We start from the raw sequence: 18,200 nt of genomic DNA, 5'->3' as shown, positions 1-18,200 counted from the left end.
TACAGCCACCAATACTACACAAAAACCATCCAAGAACCTAGGCTTCCTCTTGGATAACAAACTCAGCAAGAATATGAAGCACTGTTATGTCAAAAAGTGCATTTTTCAAAAGCCCTTATATAAACACACAATACTCACTGGCACATTTAAGCACAAAATGTAACTCTATGCGTAAGAGATTAGAATCTCTCTCGATGTTAACACCTATGGACCAGCCTATTACCCGTGTCCATTATTCATGTACTCCCAATTGAGCTAATCAGCCATGTCCATTCCATCAGGATGAAACCTATACAAAGCCTAACACATTTATCTCACCTGGTAGTAATGCAAATTGGTTGGACAGTTTGGCTAGTGCTGTAGAAAGCTCTTCGCTTTCCCAAGATGCCATTGGTCAACCCCAAGTTAACCGGCTGCATGGGGACTGAGACTTGCGGAGCTTAGATAGGAAATCCCAGAATGGCTCAGAAGAGCTCTGTTAAAAAGAACATATAAAACCTTGGGGAAGCAATTACAAACCCCCTCCTCCCCACAATAGCCAGCACTTCTATTATTTTTTAAAACAAGCACAAAGGCAAACATTTGCAATTAATCCTAAATAAAGATTCTTATGGGAGTGATGAAGCATGCTGGAGCTCTGTGCGATGTTACCAAAAACAATAACACTAATTAGAGTTTCCGCATTGGTTTTTAAAGGGTCAAGAACCTCTTTATTTTAAGACATTGGTAAAACTCAAACATTTGTTGAAACCGCATAAAGCACTCACCCAGGCTTCACATTTAAAAAAACTGAAATGTAAAAAAAAGAAAACCAACTCACGGCTTACAAGAATCGAGCACAAACACACCTGTGTGGCAAGTCAGTGTGACATGAAATTTTATGCACACTAGCAAAGATGGCTTCCTCAAACGTACCAAGAGATCTGACTCATCATGGGGTGGGGGCCTGTCTGTTCAAGTGGATGAGCCAGAGACAGATTCTGGGCATTCAAGATACCACCCACTTCATATAGCTATGGAAAGGTAATCAGGTGGACTGTGCTAGGAAGGTGGGCCCAATGAAAATGTACTTGGAGACTCTGGCATCACTGCTAATGTGGTAAAACTTCTGGAACAGCAGCTATTGGAGCTGGAGGTAACTCCTTTTGTAGCAAGTGCCCCAGGAACCAGGTTAACAATTTTTACTCTGATACAGAGTCAATGGTCCCATGGATAACTGCACATTTCATTATTAAGGATAATTATTATGGGGCTGATAGCGATGCTCAGAGGGAGGAGATGATGGCAGAGTAGGCATTCCAGATTACCCCCTCCGCGTGTAAAGCCTGTAGTGCCTGGCATCAGTCCTCGGTGTAACCAGTAAGGATAGGTTACTCACAGTAATAACTAGTTCATTCTTAGTCATCCTGCTTCATATGTCATATTTTTGCAAAACAGACACTTATTCTGTATCAAGTATTCACTTACATGAGCAAGCTCTTTACCCCCACCAATCCCAATGACATGCTTTGAGCCCAATTCTTTTCGCTGGATTTATCTGGAAAGTTCGCCATATGCACATCCTTCCATACTGTCATAGGTGGCTAAAGTGGACAGGCATTTCCAGGAGCCTCCACCTCGGGCCCTACCCACTCCCTCAGAGCTCCATTGCATCATCAGTGTCTTGCAGGACCCCCCTCCGAGGTGAACTCCCTCTGCTGTCTGTGTTGAAACGGTGGGCATATACGGACCGGCTGGTAACCTGCGGTACCGTGCGTCCATTGCATCCATCCCGGTCTCGGGAGCCGTCCCGCTGCCGGGTCAGAGAACGAATGGCTTCGTGGATTAGGTTGCCAGGTGGCTTCCACAGAACAAGCTCCATGCATGGGTGATTCCTGGGGAAAATGGAACATTGGTATTTAAGTTTATTAATATGAGTACTCTGTTATAATACTGTGGCTCTATGAGGAACTTTGAATAAAAGGCTTTTCATTAAAAAAAATAACTAAACGTGCTAGGCCTGGTTTAGCTTAAACCCCTTAGGGTCTTACAGTTCTGCATGATGTCTGAATTAAAAACACTTAAAACACTAGTAGTGAAGGTACTTATGAACATAACCAAACTTTAGTCAAGCATGACATTACATACTGTAACAGGACTACTGACACATTCCATGTGTTACAGATATAAACCTTGGAAACCAGTGTGCACTTTATCATATTGCTCATTCCATCCATATACTTCTAAAAAGGTCTGAGTCAGTGTAATTTTAGTGATGAGCAGCACTGAAATGTGTAAAGCCATATCATTTGACCATGTGAGTCTAAGCACACTGGGCAACCTGCATGTTGGAGATGCACAGAGCTACGAGGGCAATAGATCACTCAGCAAAAATAATTCTAAATCCACAGGGAAAGCTTAGTATTTTTTAAAAACATGCACAACTTTGGTAAACATGAACTTTGGAAATTGTCATGCAGATTCTTCTTACAGGACTAATCTTTCAATGTTTGCTATGTTTCATTCTGATCTGTGTAGAGGGCTAAAGTAATAGGAGTGGGATCCCAAAAATATTTTCCATTTAAAGTTCCCTACTGCAAAACAATGTATGTTTAAGTTCACAATAAAAACTACTTGTAAAAATACACCAAAATTCGGGAAGGGGTGGGGCTAGGTGTAACTTGAAATCCATTTGTTGTTTGCCATAACTGTATGATAGTTTTTGAAATATTAAGCAAGCATTTTCAATGCAATAATTCTCCCATTTTCTTGAGTTAGAGATATTGCCACTATAAATTCAGAACTGGACTTTTAAATTGCTCAAACCTGTCTCACAATTTTGTCTTTTCCTGCCATGCTTTGGTGGTCACTGGCGGCTACTGACATCAGAAATCAAAAGCCCTTGAGAAGAGAAGAGAAGATGACTGCACTACCTCTGGTAGTGTAAACATCTGAACAGAAATTGAAAAATAAGGCTTTAAAAGTATTTTTCTTTTATTTTTAACAGAATAAAAAGTCTTGCAAGCATTTCTGCCCGCATTTCAACAAAGCTCTAGTGAAGTACACAATAGCAGAATAGCCTGAGAAGATTTATGGCCCCAATATAGGAGATAAGCAATGCTCTATGTGGGGATGTCTCCGAGGGCTGGCAAGGAGGGGGCCCGGAGAGAGACTCCAGATGAGGCTCTGCAAATTTCATATTGTTGCTTCTATGTGTAGCTACATTCTACCAGGAGGGCATATTGTATTTTTTGTGAGCAGTGAGCTAAATGTTTAGGCAGTGAGTTGTCTTTTGTAAAATAAGCTTATTTTAGGAGCCAGGGGTAAACTAGGACAGCACTGGAATAAAGCCAAAACAAATGTCAGCGACATGGGAGGAGGTAGGAGGAAAGTAATGCGGCAATAAAACGCAGGCAGCTATCAGCCTAAAACACCCACAGTGAAAATTGAGCAACCAAGAAATGTCAAAAATAGTTCATCACAGCAACAGATAAAGAAACCAAAAGAAGTGAGAAAAAGGCAGAAATGACCCCTAGCGAGCAAGAATTTTTAAAGGACACTGCAACCAACAAATGAAATCACTTTCAGCCATGAAAAGTATACTAAAAGTATACACAAGGTCGAATACTTACGCTGGATTAACTGAACAGATGAGCTACTACTCAAACTTATTTAAAAACTAAACTAAAATCACAAATAAAATCCCACTGGCAGAGGAACAGCAATACCATCCTTCAGTGCAAGCTTAGGGGTGGGAGCTAAATTTTATGCACACAGCACCTGCTTAACCACCATACACTAAGTTCCCAAGCCTGGCTCAGAGGACAAGGCGCAAAAGCTGAATGGTAGTGTCCTGTATCACCTATATGTTTTGCCAAAGAAGAGACATGGGTGAAGATGGAGGGAGAAAAAAAAAAATCAATTAAGATCCCTAGCAAGTGGGCCCTCCAATGAATTCCTGCTACCTTGCCGAAAGGAAACATCTGTGGGGCCGAACAGCAACAGACCTGTGAGGATGCAAACATGCAAACATACACAAACAGACACGTTTTAAAGAATGCTTCCTGATGTTAACTAATGGTTGCGGGGCATACATGGTATCCCCGGTTATGACAGGGCCAAAGGCCAGGCGCTTTGCAGAACCTGGTGGGCACAATCGAAATTTGAATGCTTTTTTGTTTAAACAAATGTTGTCTAAGTAAAACATACACAGCAAGCAGCAAAGAAAGAGATGCATATCAGTGGCACAGGACCAAGCATCACAGGAAAAGGTAGATATTAAATGAAAGAGAACAATACAAAGGCAATTCCCTGTGAAAGGATTGTGAAGGATAGATAGACTGCCCTAACTCCGTCCAGCTAAACTACAGTCTAAAACTTCAGAAACAAAAGCACAGATTTTGGGGGCCAATTCAAGTGAAATACACTGTCTACTCACCTGCCAGAAAAGGTTGGGTCTTTGGCGAATCTCCATGAACTACATCTGTATGATGCCAAACAACAGTATTTGAGGAAAATAAAAAAGTGAGGGGTGAACTGTCTGAATTAATCTCAGCTACTGGTCCTTACTTCAAGCCGCAATTTAATGTATTATTCTCTTTTCCCACCATGCCACCTAAGGCAGGTAGCAATCATATGCAAATCAGTTTTGATCCTGCCTCAATGGGAACAGTCTAGCCTAAACTGACATGCTAGGTCCTCTCTGAATGGGAAAACCAACAACTACAGGCTAGTTTTGGCCTATTTAGGCCTTGTCAGTAGGGCGCAGCTTCAGTCCAATGTCAGAGCACAGGACTCAAAGCTGGGCTTAACCTTCACATTTACGGCATCGCAGTAAGAAAAACAAAAAAAAAATGTGTGGATTGCTTGAATTAAGCTCAGCCACTGATAATTAGTCTGGGTCGCAGTTCGGGGATGGACATGTGCAATAATTGTAGCCAAATGGGTTTCTAATCAATGAAAATCTAAGGTCAGAACTTGAGTAACAGAACCTTCTCAGGACATTCATCCTCTCGCAGACAGCAGACGCAGGACATATTTCCCCTGAAAGCTGATCTTGTGAAAAAGTACTGCCATATTCAAGCAACGTTCTAGAAAATTCAGATGCATGTATTACAGGTTTTGAATACACAGATCTCAGTAGCCAGTCAGTCAAGCTGAGGCAAAGGATCTTGCCCTATAGATGAGATCTGACCAGCACTAAGAATTCCTATGTGGCAGTTTGAAAACTGAACAAGTTCTTGAAAACACCACTAACTGTGGCCAGTCTGCATCAACATGAACAATGTATTTTATTGACCAGTTTCTTTCACAACTTGGGATGAAAAGGCCTCAAGAAATGTCGGTCAAAAAAGCATCTTCCTTGAGGTGGGGTCTAGGTACATAGATAGGACATCACTGCATTCTGTGCTTCCTTCTGCAACAAACAAGTTTAGATGAAATGGGTACTTACCTGTAACTCCAGTTCTCCAACACTGTTATCTTTCAGAGATTCAAAGGCTTGATTAATCCCCCATTGGTAGCCCAGAAGCCCTCTGTAATCAATGTTAACATAACAGTGTCTATACACTCAAATAAAGCTGAAAACAGCCACAGACTTTATGCAGCTCAATCACTTCATTGTGTGACCTGAATTCTGGCCAATAAAGTGAACAGAACTCAAAGCTCAAACTCCCAACAGTGACTAGGCTGCTCAGAATTTCTCAGCAGGCCAAATGTCACACAGCAGAATAAAGACCCAATTACTTGGGAGGTTGGTGGAAGCATGTGAATCTATGAACAATGTCAATGTTGGAGATTTGGAGCTACAGGTACGCATCCATTTTTTTGCCAACACTGGATGTTTCATAGCATCACAAGTTTGAATAACCATTACCATACCATTTCATAAATGTACTCTCACGAAGTAGTAACATGCTCACCTTAATTAAACCTGTTGTGTATTGCTGGTTATCCTACTGCCCCTTCTAACAACTTCTAGGCATTGAGGCAGTAAAGCCTCACAAAGGTATGTGTCGAGGACCAGGTTGCTTCTTTACAGATCCGGCAACAGGCATTCCAATAAAGAGAGCAGCCAAGGCAGCCCTAAGCCTCAGGTGGAATGTACTTAAACTCTGCTTGTAAGGCTTGCTTTCCAGTGGCAGAAGGCAATGCATGATGCAATCCATTTGGGTATTGCCCCGTTTCAATAACGCTAACCTTTAACACTGCAGTAAGACAGTTGATCAGACTTCCTGTCCAGTCCAGATAGAATTTCAGACAGTGTTTCCTGTCCAGTGAATGAAGAGCATTTAATTCCCATGTTGGAGATTATTTTGCTATTGGACGGAAAGATCAAAGCGTATCTTTCATACACTCATTCACCACTCTGTTACAAAAAAAAAAAAAAAAAGTGGTGTGGCCATTTTGTTTTTAACCAATTACTACAGATACAGGTCAGATACAGGTCTTCAAATGAGTAATCTATCAAACCAGAATGAGCCAGGTGCAAAAGATACTGTAAAATCTTGTGTGAACGTATAGTTAGTGGAGTCAGATTGGGTTTTTCTGCTCATGGCTAATACTTCTTCCGTTTTGGAGAAGTATGTCCTGATTGTGAAAGTTGATCTTGTCAATGCCAAGATGACTGGAGATTGAGAAGGCATGTTCAAAACTAAGTCTGTAGCAGTCAAGAAGGCAAAGTGACAGTGGATTGTGGTGGAAAACCTGCCTCTGATTCCTTGTACACAGATACACTTCTGAGTTCTGGGCATCAAAGGCGGTAAGGATGTGAATTCTATGGTACTGTCCATACCAGACAACGTCCAGGACTCAGTGGTCTGTTGTAATTTTGCAGGAGAATGGGAAAAATGCCTGAACCCACCTTCCTACCAAACCCACAGAATCTGCCACTTCAATGTCTGTTTTTATGGCCTCCAAAGCCTCAGGTGTGCTTTCCAAACAGTTGCAGGCCACCAAAGATTGCATGTCTGCAAGGAAGTGTTCCTTAACCTTATAAAGCACTACTTCTCCTGTGACCATGTGCCTGATGCTGCTGTTGGAAACCTCTAGGGAAACGTCAATCAGGGCTACCACTTCTCTTTCATGAAGAATAGCCATGGCTTGTTCTTTACAGTCTGCCAGCAGTTTTTCAATATAGGCTGATATGCATTGCCAGACTCACATGTCATTTAACACCAGAATGGCACTGGTGCTGGGAGATTATCACTACCATTTAAGTAAATGCCCTAATTCTCTTGCCCTTTGTATACAAGCATCAACCTACTTTATCTGGCGACATAAGACATAGTGATGAGGGATTTTGCGATTAATCCTGAAATGACAGAGTTTGTTTTAAGCTGGTTGAGCACACAGGCCAGAACTATTCAGAAGGTTTATATTTTTGGTTCAGTTTAGCTACACAGGTCATACTTTTGAAGGCTTTTTCATACATAGTAAGCCTTCTTGCCACAAGTGGTCAAGCGGTGGACTGGCTCTAATTGAGCATCTGGATTTGTGACAAAAAGCAAGGACGTTTAGGATTCTCCAAACAGTTTTTGAGAAGCTCAGTCAATAAGATAATTAAATTGATGTATATCATCTGGGGGTGAGTCTCTGGGCTGGGGATCAGGACTTGGTTGATCACTTTGGCCTCTGGTGAAGAGTCCACTGGCAAAACAATGTTCCTATTTTCATCTTCATCATTATAAATGTTAACGTTCTAACCTTGATCAAAAACATCAGCGTTTGAAAACTGTTGTTCGTTCAACACTTGTGGTGCAACACATGGACACTTGTATAGTGGTTTGAATGAAGGAGATGGCTCAAGTGGCAGCTGAGGATATTGCGCACTTGCAGTTGTAGCCAAAGCTATCGGAAATAATTCCTACTCGCCTGGTGTTCTTGCTGCTATTTCTGGCAGTTGTAGGGAAGGCGCACTTTAAGGAACTGATAAAGCATAATACCCAAGCAGGGGTAAGCAATGACAAAACCTTTCTGTGATGTATTAAACAGATTGAAGGAAATCCACTGGTACCTCTGACTTGGTTTCGTGTGAATTTCAAAGTTGTGTGGATTTGTCACTTGGTAATCCAGATCTGCATCATGTTCAGTTTCAGACCCTAGGATAGTCTTTTCATGGGCAATTTCCAGTCCACTGATTTTGCTGCTTTCTGATAGAAGTTCTTCTAGGATTTGCAGCAGAACTACTGGAGTAACAGTAGTTGGCAAAAAGGACTACACCAAGTGTGCCCTGGAAGCCAAAGGACTATGAGAAATAACTGGAAAAATCATTGTCAACAGTGGGGAGGTTGAAAGTGGAATAGTCAATGAGGATGTTATCAATGGTACCATCAACAGTGAGATAATCAACTGAGATGTTGTCTGTGGTATCACTGACGAAAAAACTAAGGAAGGGGTTGTTATCATCAAGGGCGTCAACAATGCTGTCAGACAAAGCAGATGCCATCATTACTGTTGATGTAGTTGTTACCTACAGAGTCATCTTGATTGCCATCAATGAAGAGCGACTTGTCAATGATGAGGGAGATTTTCTTAGGACAAAAAACACTTTACCTCCACCCCCATAGTGGAGCCTTTAGAAAGTTTCTAAGTCGACTAGGACTTACTTGATGTCAACAATGGCACTTTTGCACAGAAAGAAAGTTTAAGCTGAAGATAAAAGATGCTGCTGCTCTTAGATTTTGACATGTTTATTATGATCTTGCCATATATGCCAGAAGACTGCTACTTAGAAAAAGCCACAGACAGCAGAGGGGTAGGAGTGGCCAGAGTTCTTTGTGGTTGAGGTGCCAACATGAGCTTTTTAGAGTTATTTACAAGAGCACTTTTCTCTAACCTTCCACCACGTGGAAATCTTGTACGGTCCTTGTCTCTATGTCATTGAGAATCTTGTGGGTAGACTTCTGGAACATCTCAGTTCCTTGCCACAAGGCCGCCTCAATGTAGGCATAGTAGACTTACATACATTTTTCAATGGGGTAGTTGTAGTAAAACCTTCTAGACATATTTTTAACATGATTTAAATACATCAGTCATTTGGATGATTCCAAGGGCCCAGCCAGCCACAAACAGAAAAAGGGGCAGAAAATTCGACTTATTTTTCTGTTAGTGGAGAGAAGACAATTTCCAAGGAGAAACCAAAGAAAAAAAACTGTTCAGAGAAGAGCAGAGTTCTGAGGGTTTCCTTGCGGTCAGCTTTTTAAATGGGCACTTCTATGTTAATGCTGGCTATGAGGGTTCCCAGCCTCACAACAGGGAGAAGTTCTACAGCTTGAAGAATTGTCTGGATTCACATGCTGTGCATTACTCTGCCAGGAAGTAGCAGGGTCCGGGTAGTCTTTTCTTCTTTCCATTTTTTTAAGAAGCATCGTCATCGACCATTGAGTGCTATGTCCCTCCTTGAATGATGTTAAATAGATGCTCCAGAAGCCCTTCTGTATCGCCATCTTTAGATTGCTTTTTAGTGATCCTCTGTTGTGGCTTGTTTCTTTGCTCAAACTCCTTCTCCCTTCTCCTGTTGTAAATATTTATCATCTTTTGGGGGCTGAAGGGGGTTGCATACGACTCCAGAAAATTATTCAAGCTGCCAAACCATTTTGCTTTCCAGCGTGAATCTTTTCTGGATTCACATGCTTTGCATTGTGGCGGTGTTATACTCTTGGGAGGTTGAGTTACAATTAGTTTGAATTTGCAAACAGGTGGTTTGGCACTTTCTTATGGCGTGTGCTTGTGATTTTGCATCCAACAACTTATGCTGACATATGGCATCTTTGGATTGTCAGAACAATCTATCTTGCTATAATCCCCTTACTTACTTAAGGACATTTTGAGGCCTGAGCAAAATAATAAAAATGTATTTCCTCCCTGAATGTAATACATGACAGCTCTTCTAATGTCTAACGCAAGATGAAAGTCACCAAAAAGGCAAAATTTACGGTAAAAAAGTTAACCCTGCAGTGAACTGTACTTCGGCTCAAAAGATGGTTGCATGAGTGGAGGTAAGCACTATATTAAGGTTCCACTGTGGTGTGGGTTCTACCCCCAGGATGCCAATCTTTCTGCACCTTACATACATTTCTTAATGACTCGTGTTTGGAACACATTTCTGCTTATTACACAGCTTGAGTTGTGACATCCTCAGCTATATTTATCCACTACAACTGCTAAAAGCACTTTTAGTGAAGTGACCTTCGTCAAGTAAATAAGTGAGGTATTTAAGTATGGTTGTGTCCTGCACCCAGTAGACTTCGGGCACTCCCCTAATGCACCAATGTCTGAATTTGTTCCATTTTGCGGTATGGCACTGCCTTGTGGATGGTATTCTAGTTTTCCTTAACACATACATTGTTCTTTCAGATAAAAGTAGGTGTCCGCATTCTCCAAGCTGAGTATGTGTGGGAAGATAGCTTGCCCCCTTGCATCATTAGTAGGGCCTTATGCACTTGCAGAGGTAGTACCCTGTCCTATGCCATCTCTACTAGGTTGAGAGAATCAAGCCTGGCTTGCCCACTACGGGAAGATTAGGATTAGTGCCATAGTAGTTTTTTTCATTTTAAATTAATTTTTAATAACATTTTGAGCAAACAATACAAATCAGTCAGCTAGGGAATCTAGCTGCAACTCTCTGACATTTTGTGGGTTGTGAAGACATCTATTGATGCTGTCTCCCACTGACTGAATATCATGTCTACCACCTGTTGTTTCAGCTCCCGCTTGTGTGAAGTGCTTACTTGCCTGATTAACCTGCCAATCTCTGTGTTTTGTACTTCTGGTAATGTCACTGGACTGATTGGTCTCTGTAAGGCCCATGTACAAATCTCCTCTGCTAGGGGGGACAGGACATATTGACACTGTACCCACTTGTTTGTTGAAGTAAAACATGGTTGTCGTGTTGTTCGTTTGGACTCGTACTGTTCTTCACTTTATCTATGTTTGAAAGGATTTCAGTGCTACAAAAACCATCTTGAATACCAACACATTTATGTTTTTTACTGCATATTTTGGGCTCCACGTAACCCTGATCCCATGTGGGGCCCTCAGCCAGTGTGTGAGGCATCCATTGTGATGGTTACAGGAGGAGGTAGATGTTTACATACTCTATCACTTTTTTAACAATTTTCAATAGAGTTTGCTATTAAGTACAATGATACGCATCTGAACATACAGTATCTGTGACAAAATCTGTTTCTACATTGCAAACATCATAATGGTAGGAGTGTCTGGTTCATTACATGCAGGTAAAACATTTGTAAACTATGAAATGTTACAGAGCAGAGACCCCTTTATTTATATTCATATGACTACATCTGTGAGCTGATCCACCATAGTGCTGTTCTCAACCCTTAAATGTGCCCCACAGCAGATACTGTCATTGTTAGAGCTCCCAACCGCCCCTAGCATATGGCGTGCACCACGAGCAGTTGATGGGCAAGAGAGATCATGTAGGGGAGCAAGGCCACAAGGAGGCTCATACCAACAGTACTGTACAAAACTGCTTTACAAGCCCTCTGATTATGCATCCAGCACAACTCTGAATGCCTGTAGATCGCGCAACATGTCATCCCACGAGGCTGCAATGGGAAAATTGCGCAAGCCTCTCACCTCCTCCCACCTCAGCGCCACCTCCGCCTTCCCCATTTTAGTGTTGCGTTGCACCTGTGGTGTAGGCTCAGAAGTGTGGTAGCTTTCCAATGCATTACTATGGAGCGGCGAGCTATCAATAAGGCTAAATTCAGAAAACCAATAGTTGCCCTTTGTGTTTTCTTCCACCGAAACAAGCTGAGTAACATCCCTTCCATAGTTAAAAGATCAGTGTGGTCCATCACTTCTGATAGTGCCTCCGTAACTTCCCTCCACAGCACCACAACTATCGGGCAATCCCAGAGTGAATGTGCCATGTCGGCGCTGGGGAAAAGGGAGAAGGGCCCAAACATTCTATGGAGGCTCATCAAAGTTAGGAGAATATTGTACTGGATATATTTAAATTTAGCATTATGAGACAGTTTCCGCACGTACTGTAATGCAGTGTCCCATTCTTTGGGTGTCAGGTTTCAGCCTATGTCTTGCTTCGAACACCTACGCAATGGCAGTAAGGGTTCCAAGGTGGTGAGCATCAGTGGCCTTGTGAACTATGTGATGAGTCTAGGGCCACCCCCCATGATATGAATCGCATGCAGTAGCAGATGCTGCTACGGCACTATATTGGTAATGCACCACAATCTGCCCAGTTCTGCTGTTAACTTGCCATTAGCCAAGAAGTGCCCTACTGGCAACTCACATTCTTCCTGCAGTTGGTCAAAGGGGATACGTACTCCATCATGGAACAAGTCTCCCAGGATCTCCACGCCTTCCGCAGCTTAGGTCACCAAGCCTTCTCTTTCTATTAATGCGCAGAAGGATTCTATAGTATTCAAGCGTATTGCAGGGGAATATGGGATGATGTCCGGTATCAGAGACAGCCCCCTGCGATAACTGTAATATGTGATGCACAACAAGCTATCTGCCTCCTGTGGGAGGCCCGCCCAAGGGAGTAGCAGGCCGCCAATCAGTGCTTGCGCCCTGGACACCAATGGCAACCCCAACTCATCAATCTGTCTCCCCGTACTCTTCCTATCTTAATGTTTGTTTTACCATGCATCTCTCAGTGGACTGTATCTATTACACCCACTAGGTCCTCCCGACTCCTCCTTATCTGTGACAATTGCCTCCTGTAGTTCTCTCACATGCAGTTTTGTGTTGGGAATTAGTGGCATGCTGGAAGTCATCATGCCCCAACAATTTCCCCACTGCCATCATGGTCAAACCTTACCCCTTCTGATAAAGGTAAACTTGGTTCTGTCAATGCCAGGATTCTCTTCTGCATTGGGCAAGCTCTGGCTTCTCTGAAGTTTAGCCTTGCTTCCAAGAATATATTTTTTTCGGTGGAGTTGGTGAAGATTTTTCAAAGCATACAGAGAAGCCAAAATGGTGTGTAGTTCGTATGGCATTGTTAATATTGTCCTGATATTTTTTAACAACTTTGCTTTTACCAACCAGTCGTCCAACTACAGGTATTTTTGAATCCCCTTTCTCTTTAGGTGAGCCGCCACAGCAGGAAGACATTTTGAAAAAACTGCAAATTTCTGGAATTTGTTTGGTCCACTTTTCATCGGTTCATGCATTTATGATCCTTTAGATCTACAGTTGCCATGTAGTCTCCTTTTTGCAGTCGTGGAACGACCTCATGCAAAATTGTCATCTATGGGTTTCAAAGTTTTATGTGGCTTTGGTATTAGGAAGTATACAGAATATAATTCCTGACATCTCTCTTGCTGGAACTTTTTGTATCACTAGTTTGCACAATATATTCTCTTTCTTCTGTTTTGAGGCAACTTTGTTCCTCGTTGTTGATTACCCTTGATTTTGGTCTGATGTTTAGTTGCTTTAGTAATCTTATACAGTATCCGTGCTGGATAAGGTTTAGAATACACTTGCTTGAGGTGATGATGTTCCATTGTTACAGGAAATATCTGCCTCCCAAATCCCCCCAACACTGTGTTAGGTTGGTGGGTCCAGCACTGAGTCAATTGTTGTAGGGCCTGCTCTCCTTGAGGCTGATTCTCTACCTCCTGATCTCCAATGAATAGGTTGCCTTGGTATATGGATGCATTGGTGTACCGTGGGAGGAAGGCTGTGGCATCAAAGAGGAGTGCAAAACCACTGGGTGATCAAAGTCCCCTCTGGGGGTCTTTTCCTTGGAGTTGGTGCTCTCCTAAAAGGCCTCTTGAATTGAGGGGCTCCTGTGGATTTTGTGGTCTCATTTTCTTTTTTATGGTTTGGAGAGTCTTGTCTACTAAGCTACCATACTGTGTGTCTCCAATGAATGGCATATTCATGACTGTTGGTGGGGCTTCCTGCTTGAATTAAGACACAAAGGGGGGGTGGGGCGAGAGATTTTAACCCCTTCAGTGCAGGCGTCGGCCAGTGGCCGACGCCCGCACTACCTCCCTGGTGCGGGTCACGACCAGTGGCCGACACCAGGGAGGGTGGTCACGACCAGTGGCCGACACCAGGGAGGGTGTTAATAAATCCTCGGGTGCGTCACACCCGAGGATTATTTTTTATTTTTTCCTAGCCCCGGGAGACACAGAAGCTTCCGTGTCTCCCCCCTGCCCCCCACCCGCCGTTATAAAGTTGTTTTCCCCATCGAAGCAGGAAGCAGCCTTGCGGCCGCTTCCTGCTTCGATGGGGAAAACGGCCTTTCTCACATTCGGGAAGGCCTCGTAAGAAAGGTGAGAGCCTTTCTTGGAAAACGGGCTTGGGGGGGGGGGGGGGGGGGGGGAGGGAAAGGGGCTGGGAGGTTTACTGTTCGAAAAGCCAGGTTTTGAGGCCCTTCCTGAAAAGAAGTAGGTTTTGGGTCTTGCGAAGGTGGGTTGGGAGGGCGTTCCAGGTTTTGGGTGCAAGGTAGGAGAAGGATCTGCCCCCGGTGGTGGTGTGTTTGATGCGGGGGACAGAGGCGAGAGAGAGGTCAGCTGAGCGGAGGTTTCGCGTGGGGGTGTGGAAGGTGACTCTCGTTGAGGTAGGCAGGGCCTGTGTTGTGGAGTGATTTGTGTGCGAGGTTGAGGATCTTGAAGGTGATCCTTTTGTCAATGGGGAGCCAGTGGAGGGATTTGAGGTGTGGAGAGATGTGTTCGTGTCGGGGGAGGTCGAGGATGAGTCGTGCTGCTGAGTTCTGGATGCGTGTAGTTTGCGCTTGAGTTTTAAAGTGGTGCCGGCGTAGAGGGCATTTCCGTAATCAAGTCTGCTGCTGATGAGTGCGTGAGTGACAGTTTTTCTGGTCTCTGTGGGGATCCATTTGAATGCTTTTTTCAGTATACAGAGTGTGTTGAAGCATGAGGAGGTGAGAGCGTTGATTTGTTGGGTCATCGAGAGGGAGGAGTCTAGGATGATGCCGAGGTTGCGTGCGTGGTTGGCGAGGGTGGGTGCATGGCCTAGCGTGGTGGGCCACCATGAGGGGTCCCAGGTGTTTTTGTGTGGGCCAAAGAGGATTATTTCGGTTTTGCTCGAGTTGAGTTTCAGGTGGTTGGCTGTCATATATATATCACTTTTGTCAATATGTGTGTGGTTTCCCTGGGAGGAAAAGGGTCAGACTTGTCTAGTGGCAGTTTTAGTGCCATAAAGAAGCGTAGAAGGTTTATATGCCTACTGCAAAGAGCAAATCTGTATTTTATGTAAATAGCTGAGTACATTAGTAAAGTCAGCCATTACCTGCGCAATAATACCAATGAAATGTATGTGCGGGGTGGAGGGCAGCTATGGAGAGATGAAGGGCACTTTTGCTGGGTGGTAATGAGGGAATCCGAGGAGGAGGGAGTGGGAGTACCAATAATGATTGTTGGACTGGGCGCAGGAGGTGCTAAAGACAGTGACGAATGGTATGTGACAAGGTGTTTTTTGAGTGTCTTGAAAGAACGTGCTGATTGAGGGAAGAAGCGCAGGTAAGGTGGCCTCTACTGTTGCACGTATCTCACACACACCATCGATTTTGTGACTGCCTACGTAGGCTAGTGTTTTAGAGCAACAGTTTACCCAATAGCAGAGATGGCATCTTGATGGATGACTGCTGCCTGCACTCGGGTTATACAGGACCGCTCTGACATAGGATCAGAGACTGAGACATCAGATACTGAGACAGCATCTGAGGGATAGGACAATGGCGCAGACTCTGGGAGTGATTTTTCAGTCGGAGGAGTCGCATTCGATAACTCCTCTTCCAGTACATTATGAGGGAGGTGATGAGGACAGTCCTGCTGTCCCTTCGCAAGCTGTTTGTGCAACTGGGTAATAGTGGGTTAGCCCAACCCAGAGAGCAGGTGAATGCGGCGGCAAGCAGAGAGAGAGAGTGCTCTCTTGGGAGCTCCCCAATTTAGTTCAGCCCCAAATTCCACCACCCAAATCGTATTGTGGATACATAAAAATTATCTATGGCAAAACAAACTGGTTTTGTAAGGCAGGCACCTGTGTTTTTGGTCCTGGGTTCGGCGGCCATATAGATAAACACACTAAACCCAAACATTTCTGGAAACTAGACATTCGGGGGAGTCCACAGAGGTGTGACTTGTGTGGATTCCCCAAAGTTTTCTTACCCAGAATACCCTGCAAAGCTGAAATGTTGAATAAAAACTCTATTTTTCTCGCATTTCTGTCACACAAACTACAGGAATATGCTGGGATCCACAACATTCCTACCACCCAGTGACTCCTCACCTGTCCTGATAAAAACACTACCCCACTTGAGTGCCTACACCTAGTGCCTGCGTCAGGAATGGATCACCCCAGGGTCACGAGCTGCCTCATGTAAGGACCAACATTGACCGTTGTGTGATCTATTCCTGTTGCGGGCACCATGCCTACCCACACAAGTGAGGTATCATTTTTATCGGGAGACTTGGGGGAACGCTGGGTGGAAGGAAATTTGTGGCTCCTCTCAGATTCCAGAACTTTCTGTCAGCGAAATTTGAGGAAAACGTGTTATTTTAGCCACATTTTGAGGTTTGCAAAGGATTCTGGGTACCAGAACCTGGTCAGAGCCCCACAAGTCACCCCATCCTGGATTCCCCTAGGTCTCTAGTTTTAAAAAATGCACAGGATTGGTAGGTTTCCCTAGGTGCCGACTGAGCTAGAGGCCAAAATGTACAGGCAGGCACTTTGCAAAAAACAGCTGTGTTTTCTGTAAAAAAAAAATGGGATGTGTCCACGTTGTGTTTTGGGGTATTTCCTGTCGCGGACGCTAGGCCTACCCACTTAAGTGAGGTATCATTTTTATCGGGCGACTTGAGGGAACGCTGGGTGGAAGGAAATTTGTGGCTCCTCTCAGATTCCAGAACTTTCTGTCACCGAAATGAGAGGAAAACTTGTTTTTTTAGCCACATTTTGAGGTTCGCAAAGGATTCTGGGTAACAGAACCTGGTCAGAGCCCCACAAGTCACCCCATCTTGGATTCCCCTAGGTCTCTAGTTTTCAACAATGCATAGGGTTGGTAGGTTTCCCTAGGTGCCGGCTGAGCTAGAGGCCAAAATCCACAGCTAGGCACTTTGCAAAAAACGACTGTTTTCTGTCAAAAAAATGGGATGTGTCCACGTTGTGTTTTGGGGCACTTCCTGTCGCGGGCGCTAGGTCTACCCACACAAGTGAGGTATAATTTTTATCGGGAGACTTGGGGGAACGCTGGGTGGAAGGAAATTTGTGGCTCCTCTCAGATTCCAGAACTTTCTGTCACCGAAATGTGAGGAAAACGTGTTTATTTAGCCACTTTTTGAGGTTTGCAAAGGATTCTGGGTAACAGAACCTGGCCAGAGCCCCACAAGTCACCCCATCTTGGATTCCCCTAGGTCTCTAGTTTTCAGAAATTCACAGGTTTGGTAGGTTTCCCTAGGTGCCGACTGAGCTAGAGGCCAAAATGTACAGGCAGGCACTTTGCAAAAAACAGCTGTGTTTTCTGTAAAAAAAATGGGATGTGTCCACGCTGTGTTTTGGGGCATTTCCTGTTGCGGGCACTAGGCCTACCCACACAAGTGAGGTATCATTTTTATCGGGAGACTTGGGGGGGGAACGCTGGGTGGAAGGAAATTTGTGGCTCCTCTCAGATTCAAGAACTTTCTGTCACCGAAATTAGAGGAAAACGTGTTTTTTTAGCCACATTTTGAGGTTTGCAAAGGATTCTGGGTAACAGAACCTGGTCAGAGCCCCACAAGTCACCCCATCTTGGATTCCCCTAGGTCTCTAGTTTTCAAAAATGCATAGGGTTGGTAGGTTTCCCTAGGTGCCGGCTGAGCTAGAGGCCAAAATCCACAGCTAGGCACTTTGCAAAAAACAACTGTTTTCTGTCAAAAAAATGGGATGTGTCCACGTTGTGTTTTGGGGCACTTCCTGTCGCGGGCGCTAGGTCTACCCACACAAGTGAGGTATCATTTTTATCGGGAGACTTGGGGGAACGCTGGGTGGAAGGAAATTTGTGGCTCCTCTCAGATTCCAGAACTTTCTGTCACCGAAATGTGAGGAAAAAGTGTTTATTTAGCCACTTTTTGAAGTTTGCAAAGGATTCTGGGTAACAGAACCTGGTCAGAGCCCCACAAGTCACCCCATCTTGGATTCCCCTAGGTCTCTAGTTTTCAGAAATGCACAGGTTTGGTAGGTTTCCCTAGGTGCCGGCTGAGCTAGAGGCCAAAATCTACAGGCAGGTA

General features: G+C 44.0%; 1 protein-coding gene across 1 annotated transcript in view; it reads right to left on the bottom strand.

The window, feature by feature from the left end:
* Window positions 1-683: 683 nt before the first annotated feature.
* HCFC1R1 (host cell factor C1 regulator 1) overlaps window positions 684-18,200 on the bottom strand; it is a 67,182-nt gene continuing 49,665 nt past the window's right edge. The window contains exon 6 of the mRNA XM_069244326.1: window positions 684-1,874. Within this exon, the coding sequence (XP_069100427.1) occupies window positions 1,637-1,874 (238 nt within the window). The 3' untranslated portion in view covers window positions 684-1,636. The remainder of the gene's footprint in view (window positions 1,875-18,200) is intronic.

The sequence above is a fragment of the Pleurodeles waltl genome, chromosome 7 (genome assembly GCF_031143425.1).
Source record: "Pleurodeles waltl isolate 20211129_DDA chromosome 7, aPleWal1.hap1.20221129, whole genome shotgun sequence".
NCBI lineage: Eukaryota > Metazoa > Chordata > Amphibia > Caudata > Salamandridae > Pleurodeles > Pleurodeles waltl.
This window is presented reverse-complemented; position numbering and strand designations above follow the sequence as displayed.